The sequence below is a fragment of the Nestor notabilis genome, unplaced genomic scaffold (genome assembly GCF_000696875.1).
Source record: "Nestor notabilis isolate BGI_N333 unplaced genomic scaffold, ASM69687v1 scaffold13116, whole genome shotgun sequence".
NCBI classification, from domain to species: domain Eukaryota; kingdom Metazoa; phylum Chordata; class Aves; order Psittaciformes; family Psittacidae; genus Nestor; species Nestor notabilis.
Genome location: NW_009934316.1, coordinates 29,424 through 44,268, shown reverse-complemented (window position 1 = coordinate 44,268; position 14,845 = coordinate 29,424). Strand labels below are relative to the sequence as shown.

Sequence of the window (14,845 nt, the reverse complement as noted above, 5' to 3'; positions counted from 1 at the left end):
CAGACAAGATGACCACTAGGAGCTTCCAAATCCATTGCTAACAACTGCTACTTGATCTAGTCCTACACATCCAGAAAGGAGCGTTCAAAGGAAAGAGAACTTGTTCTTATGGAGACAGGACTGTTTCCAGGGTCAGAAAGGGAGGACAAACCATTGCCTCTACATCTGAAGCGGCCATGTTCTGCATCTGGATCTCAAAACCACTCTCCCCAGCCCCGTTTTTTGATGCTTCTCTTGTAAGGAGGACACACATTTGCAATCCCCCAGCACTGCTCACACGACGAGGGCCAGCGGGACCTCTCTCAGGGGTTGTCAATTCTTTTCAGGAGTCAGAAATTTCCAGCTTTTGAAATTACTTAGTAATAAAGTCAATGATCATGATGTCAGCTAAAAGAGGTTGGGAGATCTGGCCTCAGTTCCTTTCTCTGTGTGACCTCAGGTGATACACAACCTTTCTATACCTCGACTGCACCTACAATGTCTTTCCTAACTGACAGCCACAGCATGAAGGAAAACAGACATCTCCTTCCAGCAGTTCCTGTGATGGGGACACAGTCTTGTGAGTCCAGGTAACCTCAATGTGTTAATGCAGACTTCACAGCAGACCAACATCATTTGCCCTCACCTGTGCTTTAAAAGCCAACAAATGCTATGCAGAGAGAGCTTTCTCCTGAACATCTGAGAAATAACTCAAGAATTCTTCTCTGCCTGGCATTTCTGGAAGGGGGAGTTAAAAGCATTGCTGCCTTTTCTGCTCTTAAAAAAGCAAGGTTCCAGTACCCCTTTACTACCAGTTTCCAAAGGCTCTGTAGCCTCCACCATCAAACACTCATCTCCCACCTAAGACCACCACCCAATCCTCTCCAGTCACATGCAGTCAGCCAGCGTATGACTGCTGTGGCAACAGCAGCAGAGGGGGGAGACTTTCCACCTGCAAGTCTGGAGGATGTGTTCCCTACAGTAATGGCACTGCTGCCTTCTCCAGCCAAAGAGCAGAAGTGCTGCCCAAGCCCTGACACTGTTCTATTGAGGGTTCCTTGGACCTGCTTGCTCTCAAGTCTGTGGGACATTATTCTGTGCTTAAGGGTAGATAAGGTGAAGAGTCCACTGGTGAACTAGAAAGGATTTCTGCGAGGGTGCTGTAGCAGTTGTGATTCATCACCACTGCTTTGGCAGGGGATGCACTTTTTTCTCATGCAGGTGGAAGTGAGGCAACCTGCCGGAGAACCTGACCCACCACCATCAGCTGCCAGCTCCTGTGCACTGGGCAAAGGCTTTGCACAGTTCTAGCTCCAGCCTCACTTCATCAATGCACTGCCATTTCTCTCCTTGTACATGCCAGCTCCAGAGCAGAACAATAACCCAACCACGCAGAAAGCGCAAGGGCCCAAGATGAAAGCTGCAAGTTCAGAGGTTAGAAGGGGGTCACAGTCCGAGGCAGGAGCCGTTGCAGTTGTCTGGGGTCGGTTTCCAGCAGTAGGTATAATGCAGGCGTTCTGTATGTACATCTTGGCATTCAGGCGGGAGGAGGGACACTTACATTGGTGGGAAAGGAGAAATTCTCACTCAGGGATGTATGATACCTGCCACACAATAATGTGGCTCCTTTCAGCCTTTGAAAGTACTGGCTTCACCTGGGTGGCGTCTCCTGCATTCTCCTCTGTCTCATCATCTTCTCCATCCCCTGAAGAGAGAAAACAGAGTAAAAAAGGCAAGAAAGAAAATCCTGAATTCCACTGTTCTGGAATGCTTCCAAAGAGACCTATACCCCTGATACAGTCTTGGCAGCCTGACAACAGACAGCATGAGCTGAGATCTTCCGTTATGCCTGGAGAACATTTATAGCAACATGGTGCTTTTCTGAACCAGGACTGCGTGGAAGGAACAAGCCATCTCCAACAGCAGGGAATTCCTTTTGGGGAAGCTGATGTTTGTAACACTGAGCGCACTCGAGCAGCGCAGGTGACCACAGCGCAGTAGCAATGTTTGGAGCCAGCGGCACAGATGTTTTTTTAATTTCCAGGGATATTAACAGACTGTGTGGCATGGCAGGCACAGGCAGGGGCAGAGTCTCGCAGCCTTGTGCTCTACAAAGAAAATGCTCACTATCTGCCCTCACAGCCAGAGGCAGGAGATAGAGAGATCAGTGCTTTTCAAATCTCACTTCCCACAGCCCCAATCCCTCTTCTCCATGTCCGTGACCCTGCACACCCCTCCTGTTTCAGATGCCTCCCACCATAGGCACTCACCAATCCGGAAATCAATGTACCCTTCCCCTCCACTCAGCACCAGGACGTTCTTCAGCTTCTGCCCCTCAGTCTCTGTGGCCGCTGTGCTGGGGTTCTCCGAAGGGCTGTCCAACACACTCCCATTCAGGGTTGCTAGGACATTGCCTGGGAGAGGACACAGGTGCTGTCAGTGGCTCTCCTCACCCCCAGTGCAGTTCACACACACACAAACACAAGTGGGCAGGCCAGTTCCTTCTGCTGGTGGAATCTGGAAGCCACTGCAGTTTAAACGCAGAGTTTAAACACTGAAGTTTAAGCCACAGTGTTTAAACACTCTGTGTCACAGTGACCTGCAAGTACTAGGAATGCATGGATGGGTGTCTGCAGATCAGCTCAAGCCCCTGCTGCAGAATGGACAGCAGGACAAGACCCTCACAAGGACTGGCTATGCTGATCCTTACCAGGCACAGAGACGAAGAACTTGACAGCATCCCGGTGGCCGTGGAAACAGAGCTGTGCCTGAGCCATGGAACAGTAGGGAATAAAACTGCTGGCAGATTTGTCACTGTTGTCATCACCGTACACATGGATGACCCCACCAGAGCGGCTGCCCTCTCCAGAGGTTGGTGAGGTCTTGTTGGCTGGGGACAGGGAGGAGGAATACTGTCAGCCAAGGCTTTGAGTTCCATTTACAGAAGGGACTCAGCCAAAGAGAAAACTAGTGAGCCATGAAGAAAAACATTTAAAGGCACAGGTCTCTTTAAAGATCTTGTATAAAGGATGTGATGAAGGAGACACCACTAGACTATGTAGTCCCTCTCTCTTAAGCTGATAACAACCAATGATAACAAACTACATTTTCTCATTAAATATAGTATTTGGCTTCTAATGAAGTACACATCCCTGGATGTGCTGAGCAAGAGTAATCCTAAAGCAAGCTAAACAAGGTCTCTGAGCTGTCCAAGTAAAAGCCTCTTCACCACCAGCAATCCTGTCCAGCCTCTAGAAATGACCTGCTGTCCTAGGATCGACCTGGGTCTTTCATACCTGGCAGGGTATCCAAAGGTGTCCACTGTACATAGAGACACTATGGGTACCTGGAGGAGAATTCCTGCTATTTTCTAGATTGGTGAAGTTGCTCAGTTTCCAAGTCAAGTACTTCGCTCAGGCCAAGCCCCGAGCATACAGGGTGCTGAAGGCAATCTCTGGATCTGGTGAAGGCCTCTTAGCCCAGTAAACGTCAGAGCAGTGGAATAAGGTCCTTCCTTAACCTTGATTTAGCTGTGACACCAGAAGATCAGCTACTCAAGCAGTGAACATTTGAAAGATATTCACCATCCAGTTTCCAAGGATTTCAAGGTGGGCTAAAGGGCCTGCATGCAGGCTCTGAGAATGTGAATGCTTCCACTCAGCAAGGAACAGATACCACTGCTCAGAGCTCAGCATGGGAGATACTTTTCCTTTTGTGTGCACCCCTACCAGTAAAACAGAAGCAGTACTAAGATCAGGCTTTCATTTTCTGTGTGAGAACTCGATTGTTTGTTTAATTATCCATAATTATTAATTATCTCTATTTGGCTTGGGCTAGATTTCAGTTAAGTGACTTTTGCAAAGGAAACTTTTATTCATCAGGCTTGAGTCAGGATAGCGAGAAAAGTACAAATATTTTGATGGAAAATGAGAATCAGCATGTGCAGGGGAAGATCCCCAAGATGAAGGCTCTCTGCACCTGTGTGCTTTGGTTTGCTTAAACCCTGGAAAAGCTAATGTAAGCTCAAATTAGAACTCAGACCCTGCCTTAACTGGCACAAACCCAAATCTTTCTTTTCTTCAGTCCCCTCTGGTTAGAAGTCTTGTTTGATTACTTGCAGCTGGCAGTTGCCACAAAACCTACTGCCATTGGCCTGGGAATTGATAAGACACATCCTTAGAAAGCCAAGGATGACCAAGGAAGACCTTGGAAGAACAGTCTACTCCTTCCTGGAATCCTCTGAATGAACCTTTACAGTCCCCATCTCAAACCTGGCCTACCACAATAAAAGAACTACAGATGAAGAATAAAGTACTCCTAACTCAGCCCCCCTCCACCCCCCATGTCAGCTGATGAGATGGATGAAAATGATTTTAGCCATGGCAAATGCGGGTATTTTCCTTACTGTCTCTGGTTGCTTTTCTTAGATGCAACTTAAAATGAAAGAGTGATGAGGAAAAATGGATGGAGAGAGCTGAATGGCAGAATGGAAGGGTGGGAAAGCAACTGGAAGGGTGAATGGGTGCAAACGGAGTGAAAGCTGAAGGAAGGAGGCAACGGACTTACCCCGGAGCCCAAGGAGTTGGCCTCGGTGGAGGACTACAGCTAGGCACAGGCAAGGAGTGGGGACACAAAAGGGCACGGGAATAGACAGGCAGGGCAAGAGAGAAGAAAAAGGTGATTACTGGGAGAAAACTCAGGGAGCAACAGAAATGTATAAAACTTAAGAGAAATTGCAACAGAAGCTACAGGCTCAGAGTAGTTCACACCAACACTGTTCTTGCTCACTTTGCTCTTATCTTACAAGGACAAATGTAATATCTGAGATGGGAGAGGGACCATGGCCACAAGGATCTACTGCTAAAATTTCCAGGGACACCTTACTGCTTACCACATTTTTACAGAAACACCAAAAGATAATGCAACTGGCTTACAGCAGAGAACAAGCTTAACTCAGAATTAGGACAGCAGCCCCAGGAAAGAATGGGCTTTAAATCAGGGATTCAGAAATGAGACCAAAATTGCAATGCACAGAGATGACTGTGTCACTGGCTTTCTGGTGTCAGCCCCAGGCATATCCAGCTCCACTAGCCTTAGGAGACCATCTCAGCCCTGAGCTCCAGGAAGATTGCAACGGGTCCGCTCCTCTTTTTATATAAGAGCTATCTGCTTCTCAGCTTTCCTGCGAGCAGTGGCAAGAAAATGTAAATTTGACTACTTTCTATTGAATGCAAATCCTACTCCCCCACTATAAACTGGCACAGATCTTCAAAATAAGATGCTGTCTGACAGGTACAGAACAAGATTACGAGGAGTGTCAACCAAACTTCCAACTCCGGAGATAGCAGCTATTAACTACTACTGTTGGGATACCAATTTCTACTTGACTGATAAACCTGAGCTCTAATTTGAGTAAATTAAGCTGTTCTAAGGTCAGTTTCTGGAAAATGCTGTTATAGAGATGTTTAGATGTCTATGCCAAAATAAAATTCTCTCTCATGATATCTCAGAATGTGGCCTCCTTTTGGAGACTTCCTACAATTCCCAAAGCTGTTTCTCCTGCTTTCCAGTAGCTACGGAATCAGTTTACATGAGTCTGCTCTGTCAAGGCCATGCTCAAAAAAGACAACTGTACAGATGGTAGAGATGTCACTCGTCCCCCCAGAGGGAAATGGTTTCAACTGCACTGAAAGGGACAGTAACAAAGATCTGTTTGGTTTTAAACAAGTTAAATCCGTTCAGCTGAACACTTTATTCCTTTGTAAGAAAGAGTTAAGCCAAGTTCAGGGCTGCTCATACTCAGGGCTCTTCTCTCTGAACACTGTTCAAAGGTGTGTCAGGTTCAGAGTAACAATGTCTGAAAGCATTATATGCCAGAGCCATCCTCCGTGCTGCACAAATAACAAGTAAATTCTTTTTTTTGGGGGGTGCAGCAATATTTACAGTCAATGGCACTTACTCTCAGTCAGTGGAATGGAGATGACGACACCATTCCCTGTCCCTACCCAGAGGCGGTTGCCAGCGATGAGCAGGGCTGTAATCCGCACGAATGAAAAGCCCAGCTTTCCGGTGCCTTGTAAGCATGAATAAGAAACAGAGAATCAGTTATGACTTTGGACAAGGTCTGCTTGTGAATTTTGATTTCTCTCTGATCTCAGTAAGCAACAGATCATTTACTCACAGTCCCTACTTCCTCACCTAGCATCTTGCTGACATAAGGCTCAATGTCAACATCTTGCAGATGTTGATGGCTGTGGGCATGGTAAAGCCTCAGGGTGGAGTCCAGGCGGATGGAGACCCATACTCCATCTCCAATCCATGCCAGCTGTCGCACCTGACTCTCCCGCCGAGGGTGGGCATCAAAGGATTTCTGAAATGCCAAATAGATGGACCAACATGAGTTTACAAAACGTCTGCAATTATCTACATGTATACTGCATTGTCTTCAACTGAGATCACTTGTTCGGGTTTCAAAGCTCTTGGTTAAAATGTGGTAATGCTAGCTGACCTTAGAAATTCACTACAGTATACAGAAAATCCCTCACTTGAGTTGTATAGTGACTCTGCAGAGATTATGGTCTTTGCAGACCACTTCAGGAGCAAGAACATTTAGAAACCAAGAGCTTTCAACGTCTTTGGCAGAAAAAGAAAACACACAACTCCAGAATAAGCCCCTAAGACCAAAATGCCTTGGCTCATTCATGTGAACTTCAGATTCAGCACTTCTCCCTTTGATTAGAATTACTCCAAGCACTGTCAAATAGGCTTGTACCAACACCAGTGTATTGAATTTCAACCAAACGGCTCTAAACATCATTTTTCTCTTACGCACATGGGATCACCAGGGCTCCCCTTCTGCCACAATCCCTACAGACAGAGAAGTCTTAGACCATGTATGAAAGGCTGCTGTAAAGCATGCACATACATTCGTACAGCATGTGGCCTCATAGGCTCACTAGTAAAGATAAAGAAGGTTCTCAGTTTAGACTTATCTAAAGATTTAACTTCTGGAAAGGGAGGAAGGAATAAATACTATCCTCCTGGCAGACTGGATCATAGCATGATCCAGATTGACAGTTTGGGTCCTACAGTCAGCAATGATAATATAAAGGTTCTGCATTTCCATACACTCAGCAGAATATAGCTATAAGAATAAATACAATATAAACATGTGCATGCATATACACACATTTGCTCTCTTACCTCAATCTGCATTGTCTTAGGTTGGATAACATGGATTTTATTCTTGTAGCCACACCAGACTCTATCATACACAACAGCCATGCAACGGATGGAATGGTGAGTGTGACCGAGGTCCATTAGGTGGTAATTACTGAGATCCCACTGACCATCTAAGGTGAAAAACAAGCATGGAAATACGCATCTCCTTCATGACATGTCAGTATACAATACCTCTACCTTTCCACATATACCTAGGTATGCAGGCTTAGTAACACTCAAATGCACGTTTTGCTTACGTCTGTGAACTTCCCATGAATCTATGCTACTACTTTGGGCCAGCCTTGTACTTATAAAACACACGACAATAATGCTTAGTTTGGTGGGCTGAAAGCTTTCCAAATCAGGCTAAATTAAACATCCTTTTATTGTAATGAAGAGAACAGGCTTCTCTAGTAACTACAACAAAACCAGAAGCGGAAGAGGAAAGACAGCCTAACAGGACTATGCAGAAACTTTAAAGGAAATGGACAATATAGTCCTTGCAGTAAGGATTCCTCGTATCACAGACAATTCCCTCGAAGTGTCAAAATCCAGAATAAGGAATCAGATCTCCCACCTCCCAGGCTTATTTTCTAGCTAACCAGGCAGATACTGTGTCATTCACAGACAGATGGCCTCTGCATCATGCAGCTTTATCCTGTTTCTGATGGAACAAGTTTTATATGTCAATGGTCAGCCTTGAATTCATGACAAGGCTGAATCAAAATTCAGACTGCACAAAACAGGATATCTCTGTATTTCAGCTTCCTATATAAACTGCTACTCAATGAATAAATAAGTTCTTAATATGCAAACGTTAGTCAAATTCCCATGTGCTTTTAGGTATGAACACAGATCAGAAACTGCCCAAGTGATAGTGAAATAAAACCTACAACAGTGAAGAAGACAAGGCATGTCACATTACCTGAACATCTCTTTTTTGCAACAAGAAAAACTAATCAAGTGTAATGCAAAGATGTCATCTGTTTGGGATTTCCAGACTTCCAGTAAATCCCAGCTCTGCCTGCTGTGTATGCAGTGACCAATTCCAGTATTTAACAGAGTCCAGCTTCTCTGGGAAGCAGCAGGCTTGTTTGATCAGGCAAATCAACTGCACAGATGATATGCTCAGGTACAGTCTGAGCTGTGTGGAGCTCCCTGTGCATGCCCTGTTAGAGCTGAATGCACAGTAACACTGATGTGGTCCAAATGCATTACACTTACCAAGCATGCCTCAACAACTGCACAGCATGTGTATTCCTAGAACTGTTGCATTTACTCTGCGTGTGCTACACAGCACATACATACATTTTTGTTCAGAAAAGCTCATGAAATGGTGTAGATGTTTTAGGATTACGAATACATGTGTATAATAGTTATGCATTTTAACCATAGGTTTGTACTCTGGCAAGCCAGCACATTTCCTTCTCAACTCAGAATAGCACTTAATCCACTGCTACACTTTCAGGCAGGTTTGTTTTAATCTTAATACACTGATTCTTACCTTCTCCCCGGTGGAATATGGCTAGTGTTCCATCTGCCAGAGCAACAAGGACCCTCCCTTTCACATGCCTGAAATCACAGAAAAGTAAATACTTACAAAAGTCTGTAGAAGTAAGGAACTAACAAATCCTTTCTGACATCCACCCAAAGAAGCGGGACCAGCAGGTCAAAGGAGGCAATTCTACCCCCTATTCTGCTCCTGTGAGACCCCGTTTGGAGTATTTTGTGCAGTTCTGCTGTGCCTAACATAAGAAAGACATGGAGCTGATAAAGCAACATAAGGAGGACATGGAGCTGCTGGAGCAAGTCCAGAGGAGGCCACGAAGATGATCAGGGAGCTGAGAAAACTGGGGCTGTTCAGCCTGGAGAAGAAAAGGCTGCGTGGAGACCCCATAGATCCCTTCCAGTATCTGAAGGGGGCCTACAAGGATGCTGGAGATGCTGCATCAAAGACTGCAGTGATAGGACAAGGGGCAATAGCTTCAAATTTAAATAGGGGGAATTTAGTTAAATATGAGGAAGAAATTGTTTACTGTGAGAGTGGTGAGGCACTGGCACAGGCTGCCCAAGGAAGTGGTGACTGTTCCATCCCTGGCAGTGTACAAGGCCAGGCTGGGCAGCGCCTTGAGCAACCTGGTCTAATGGGAGGTGTCCCGGTCCATGGCAGTGGGGTTGGAACTGGATGAGCTTTAAGGTCCTTTCCAACCCTAACCATTCTATGATTCTGTGGTCCATACACACCATCTTTATGTTCTCTCTGCAATTCCCATTCAGATTAGCACTTGCAGGAACATCCTGCAAGGGCCAAGGGTCATGTAAAGTCATCCATAGATGTCCTATTGAGGTTACTTTCTCCTTCATACTACAAACTCTACTGACTTCAACAAATGCCACCTAATTTACACCCTAGTAAAATTTTGTCTTTCTCTTCCCCACTTATTTCCTCCTGATCCTGCTAAGCTAGTTTAGTACCTTCTTCACTGAATTGGGTCACGTTTGCGGCTGAGCAGGAAAACAGTTCAGTATGAGGCTTTCCAGTAACAAAAATCTAGGGAAATCTTCCTCACAAACGAAGGTACTTAGAAGAGCAAATGAAAAGATAACTGAAAAAGAGCTGCTACCACTATCTAAAATATTGCTTAGGCACTGAACCTTCTTCAGCATGCCTTGGCATGCACACTTACACCAGACTTAGTACAGAGTCCTTCAGCTTTATTGAGTGCAGACACTTCTTCCAGTTGGATACAGCCGAGTGCACATAAAGCCTGTGAGAAAGGACAAATTGGGGAGAGTTAGCAGCACAGCCTGACTAGGCTTGAGTCATTTCTTCTGGTAGAAAAGTTGGAGGTTAGATAAGAAAGTGAGGTTAAATGCCTGTGCCTACGTTGAGCTGAGGGCTCAGAACAACAATGAGCAATGAAAACCTACTCCAGAAACAAGAAGTGAATCAAAGGTGTGCAGACACGAAAAGAGATGCCCAGAGTACAGAGGTGACAGAGATCTGCCAGCCCAAGGGGAACCTACCAGCCATTCTGTGCTCCCAGCCACATGGTGGGGGCAGCACTGGTACAAGTCCCAGCAGCATCTCCATTCAACTCTTGATCTGGCAGTGTTGTGCTTGACTCTGTCTTCAGCTGCCCGTTCTCCCTGAAGAGGTAAAAGAATGTTGTCAGAGGCTTTAGTAGCAGCAATGCACAGAATGCCCATCTACAGTCTCAGTCTGGCATTCACAAGCAGATAATGGCCCTTGTATACACAAATCACTTCCTTCTTTTCTAATTCCTTGACTCTGAAATCTGCAATTTGCAAAACTTCCTTTTTTCCCCACCAATACAAATAGCAAATACTTCAAAATCCATAGAACTTAACTGTTTAGCAGTACTATTATCTTAACAATATTTTCTCTGTTCATTGCCAACTTCAACAAAAACAACTAAGAAAATCTTGGTCATTTAGGAACAATTTGTATCCAAGGCTTTCACCTTGCTCCTCAGGTCATCATACCAGACTCATTTTTGGGTCTTTTCTGTACATGAGGGGTGCTACTAGAATAAATAAATCATCATTTTTACAAATGAATCAGTAAGTTCCTTCAGTAAGAACATTTAGTGTACATGTACTTTAGCAGATCTGCCTTAACAGTGGGTCTAAATTTGTACTGAGAGATCAAGTATTTGTACTTTGACAGCTGACATAGCCTGCTGCAGGCTGAACCATGTTTATTTTCATTTCCTTTCTCTCTCTATCATCCCATCTCTAATACTATTTGGGCACAAAACTGAAAAATGTTTGATATTTTATCTATCAAAAAGCTTCTGAAAACAGAGCTGATAAGTAACTGCATTGGCACTTTGGCCCCAGGCTGCCTACCCGTTCTGCCTAAGAGGTGCCTGTGCAGGGACAGGATCAGTAAACACATGCTCCGTGAGGGGCCCCGACCGGGCTTGAGCAGGCTCTGCCTCACTTGTACCATTCTCTGGTACCTCTGTAGCTTCTGTTGCCTCCTCAGTAGACTGCGACTGGTTGATCTTCCCATTGCAGACAGCAGCCACCTCACCTATAAGACAAAGCACAGTGTGAGATGTTCTGGAGAATGAGCTGGTAAGTTAGCTACACAGAAATCAGGCTGTCACTTCAGTAATTTATCCTTCCTTGCCAAATTCAGTCAAGCCCTACGCCTGCATCACAGACAGCAGCTCATCCAGTGTTTCCTGCTTGGATGGGGAACAGAGGCTATTTTAAAACAAGGCACAATCTGTGACTAGCAAAACATCAGAAGTTCTCCAGGGCTGCCTACTGCACTATGGAGTCACCAAGGGCATCATTATGGTTTTCATGGTCTTAACTGACTTCATGAGAAGACAGTGGTTCAGAGGAGAAAGCAATGAGAACAGAAGTAACTGCAGCAGGGCAAACATATGACCTGTCCAAAATACTCTGCTATATGACACCCACAGGGCTGCAGGATGTGGATCCCTTTGAGAGAAAAGAAGGGCTCTAAAGAGAAATGTACCAAAATGGGCTTCAGTCTTCCTGTGCCACAAGAAGAAACTTCTTGAGGCCTCTGAAGCAGATAACTCAAGGACAGGATGATATAGCTGTAAGACCATAAGCTCATATGGGACTAGCTATAATTGGACTACTATTAAAGTTTATGCCCCAAAACTCACTCTGTCCCTTGTCCAGCACAGGTGTGTCACCACGCGAGGAACAGTTGCTTCGTGGCACATTGCAGCGAGTTGCACAGCCCACCAGAGTAATTCCTGCCAAGACACCATCTGTTCCAGACGACTCTTCAGGATTTACATCTCCCTCCAAAAAGATCTCGCCTGGAGGATAATCACTCTCACTGGCCGCTGAAGGGCAAAGAACAGATTCTCCCATAAATCTAGCTGTCACTGCTAATTTAAATATAGCAGTACTCCTGAGGTACCCATTCGGGTAGAAGATGCTGATCCTCGGGGTTCTACTCTGGGAAGGCACCACAGCATTAGTCAACTTCATGGTGAATCATCTCATCCCTAGCATCAACATCCAGGCCAGCTACAGAGCCCTCCCAAACCTGGGCAAGGCTCACTCTTGCTCCAAGGAGCCATCCTTTATGTGCGAAAAGAATGACTTAGTAAATGTTCAACAGTGAAGGATCTCCATGGAAGGGACCTACAAGAAGGCAAGATCTGAGTTATGGTTTTGAGGGACAATTACATGCAGCAGAGTACAAGGGTTAGTTCTGAAGTGAGGACACTACATTTATCATTCCTCAGTAGAGAAGGTAGACCCTGTGAGACTACAGCCAGTGCCTGGGCCCCACTTACCAGGGATGCTAGAGATGCAGAGCACATGAGCATTGCAGACAGTGAACTGGTCCACCACTGTGCCAGGCTGATTGGCATCAATAATTACAACTTTACTTGTTGACAGTGTACTAGTGAGGATCCAAACACGACTGGATGTGGCATCCATTTCATGGAGCTCCTTTGCCTTCAGGAGAGCAAACACATGGGCAGAATCAATGCTCCTCTCAAATCAGACTGAGCGTATTAGTGCTTGGTAACGTTTAGACATGCAAATACCACAATGCCAGCTTCAAAGAGCCAAGTTTCTTCCCAGCTGATGCAAATAAACAATATGAGCTACGCAAATTTCATTCATGTTGCTGCACCAGCATCTGGAACACTGGTCAAAGAGCCTATCTGGCTCCTTAGGGCTAAAGTCTGACCATTAACTTCTGAGATGTCTACTCATGTATCACTGAACATTCACTTCAGTCAGAATACCATGGAGCTCAGTATGCACTCAACCTACCAGCTTAAGCAAGCTGATCTCAGAAGACTATATGGCAGCAGTATAAGACAGTCATGGGGAGAAAACCCACAACCACAAAGGATAAAACATCGTATTATCATCTGCAAATTCCAGCTTGGTTCTTAAAAAAAAAAATCCCAAACACTTAAGAATATTAAAAACCAGGGCATTTCAAAAGCAGAAGTTGGAGAATTTTATCCTGGATGATTTATCCCAAATCACAGAGAAAGTTACTGAAGAGCCAGAACAGCAGAATGCTGCCCCACAAGACGGTGCCTCAGAAGTACAAGTTAAAGCATTATATAGCCTAGTACAAAGGCATTGAGAGATGGGGCATGTCATGGCTGGAATGAGAAAAAACACTGGAAGGGGAAAAAAAATCCATTTTTTTTTTTCTGACCTTTTTCTTTTCAGGAGACGTATGGTTACTTTTGTCGTTCTCGCCTTCCACTTCCCTATCACAGGTGAGGGGATCACGTCCAGGGTCCAATTTCTGCCCATTCCCAGGCTCCTGCTCCAAAGGTCTCCATCCCGTGAGATTGACTCCGGCTGCACACCACAGCTAAGCAAAAGAAACAGGAATCTTGAACTAAGAATTCTGTAGACTCCAGGATCTCATTAAAATAAGACACCTTTGTACAGAACCGTGGATACATGCCAAACACCTAAAATATTTAGCTGGAAACAGCAGATCTTGTTGTTCTCTATTAGAAGACATCAAATTCACTGCAGGCAAGACAAAGGTTCTCTGTAAACCAGCAAAAGCCACTGTTTTTTTTACTGAGATGCAAATGAAAGATTTAAAGTAAACAAAGACAACAAATCAGATGCACAAATAAAACAGGGCTTCTCAGTTTTTCCAGCTCTGGGGTTCCTAAGCCATTGTAGCAAAGCAGGCAGGGCATGGCAGATGTTACTAGCCTGGGCTACAAGAAAAGCACGACTGCTTAACTACAACCGACAACGACTGCTTGGCTGAGGAAACACATTCAGGGCAGTCACATCCCCCTCCCATCCCTTGCACTCTTCTGCTTCCTCATAGTGCCTTTGCCCAAAAATCAGTTTGCCTGACCTGAGAGAGCTATTCACAGAACTAAGTCAGTAAAAAATGAAGCCACAACAAAACAACATTAAAACCCCAACAAAACAAGAAACCCAACAACCTCCCAAAAAAGGAAAAGGAACTAGTTTAGCTCTCTACATTACAAGCGCAGAGTGAAAGAAGCACACTACGTATTTTCTGAAATCCAATCTAGCTAACCTTCTCAGAGCTACTTCCAGATAGTTTTTTAGGAGAAAGCTGGGACGAGAAGTCCAGAAACAAATACATAACAGAAAGATGCTGAACAGAATATTATCCAAAGAGCACATCAACCTGCTAGAAACAATTAACAGAGTAAGGATTTTCTTACAACTGAAACATCAGAATGACATCCTAGAATCAGCTCTGAATGAAGTTCATGACAAAGTGCTTATTTCAAAACAAATAGTTAGAGCAGATAAATGTGCAGAGAGATGACCTATCCTCAACCGCAATTCTACTCAAAATGCTCTAGTATTGACAGACGCAGCTTCACAAAAATCTGCTCTAGGTAATTTTGGCCTGTTACCAGTGGATTCCAGTCAACAGTGCAATCTAAAGAGTGTTGAAATGAGTTTTTACTTTCACCTGCTCATTTTCATGAATTTCTACACTGTTTTGTATTATACCTGAAGAAGTTTAACCAAAAGCCTTATAAGCACAAAATGTTGCTGATATTATGTAAGAGTTGTCTCAAAAAGCATAAAGTGTAGGACAGAAGCATAAGTCCTGGCAATCAAAATCTGCTGAGAATGA

General features: G+C 44.7%; 1 protein-coding gene across 1 annotated transcript in view; it reads right to left on the bottom strand.

The window, feature by feature from the left end:
• Positions 1-1,208: 1,208 nt before the first annotated feature.
• MAPK8IP3 (mitogen-activated protein kinase 8 interacting protein 3) overlaps positions 1,209-14,845 on the bottom strand; it is a 33,918-nt gene continuing 20,281 nt past the window's right edge. The window contains exons 12-25 of the mRNA XM_010017276.1: positions 13,409-13,570; positions 12,519-12,684; positions 11,874-12,059; positions 11,074-11,260; positions 10,228-10,350; positions 9,888-9,968; positions 8,705-8,772; positions 7,183-7,331; positions 6,178-6,349; positions 5,939-6,052; positions 4,546-4,584; positions 2,690-2,869; positions 2,250-2,393; positions 1,209-1,684 (exon numbers count right to left, since the gene is read on the bottom strand). Of these exons, the coding sequence (XP_010015578.1) occupies positions 1,563-1,684; positions 2,250-2,393; positions 2,690-2,869; positions 4,546-4,584; positions 5,939-6,052; positions 6,178-6,349; positions 7,183-7,331; positions 8,705-8,772; positions 9,888-9,968; positions 10,228-10,350; positions 11,074-11,260; positions 11,874-12,059; positions 12,519-12,684; positions 13,409-13,570 (1,893 nt within the window). The 3' untranslated portion in view covers positions 1,209-1,562. The remainder of the gene's footprint in view (positions 1,685-2,249; positions 2,394-2,689; positions 2,870-4,545; positions 4,585-5,938; positions 6,053-6,177; positions 6,350-7,182; positions 7,332-8,704; positions 8,773-9,887; positions 9,969-10,227; positions 10,351-11,073; positions 11,261-11,873; positions 12,060-12,518; positions 12,685-13,408; positions 13,571-14,845) is intronic.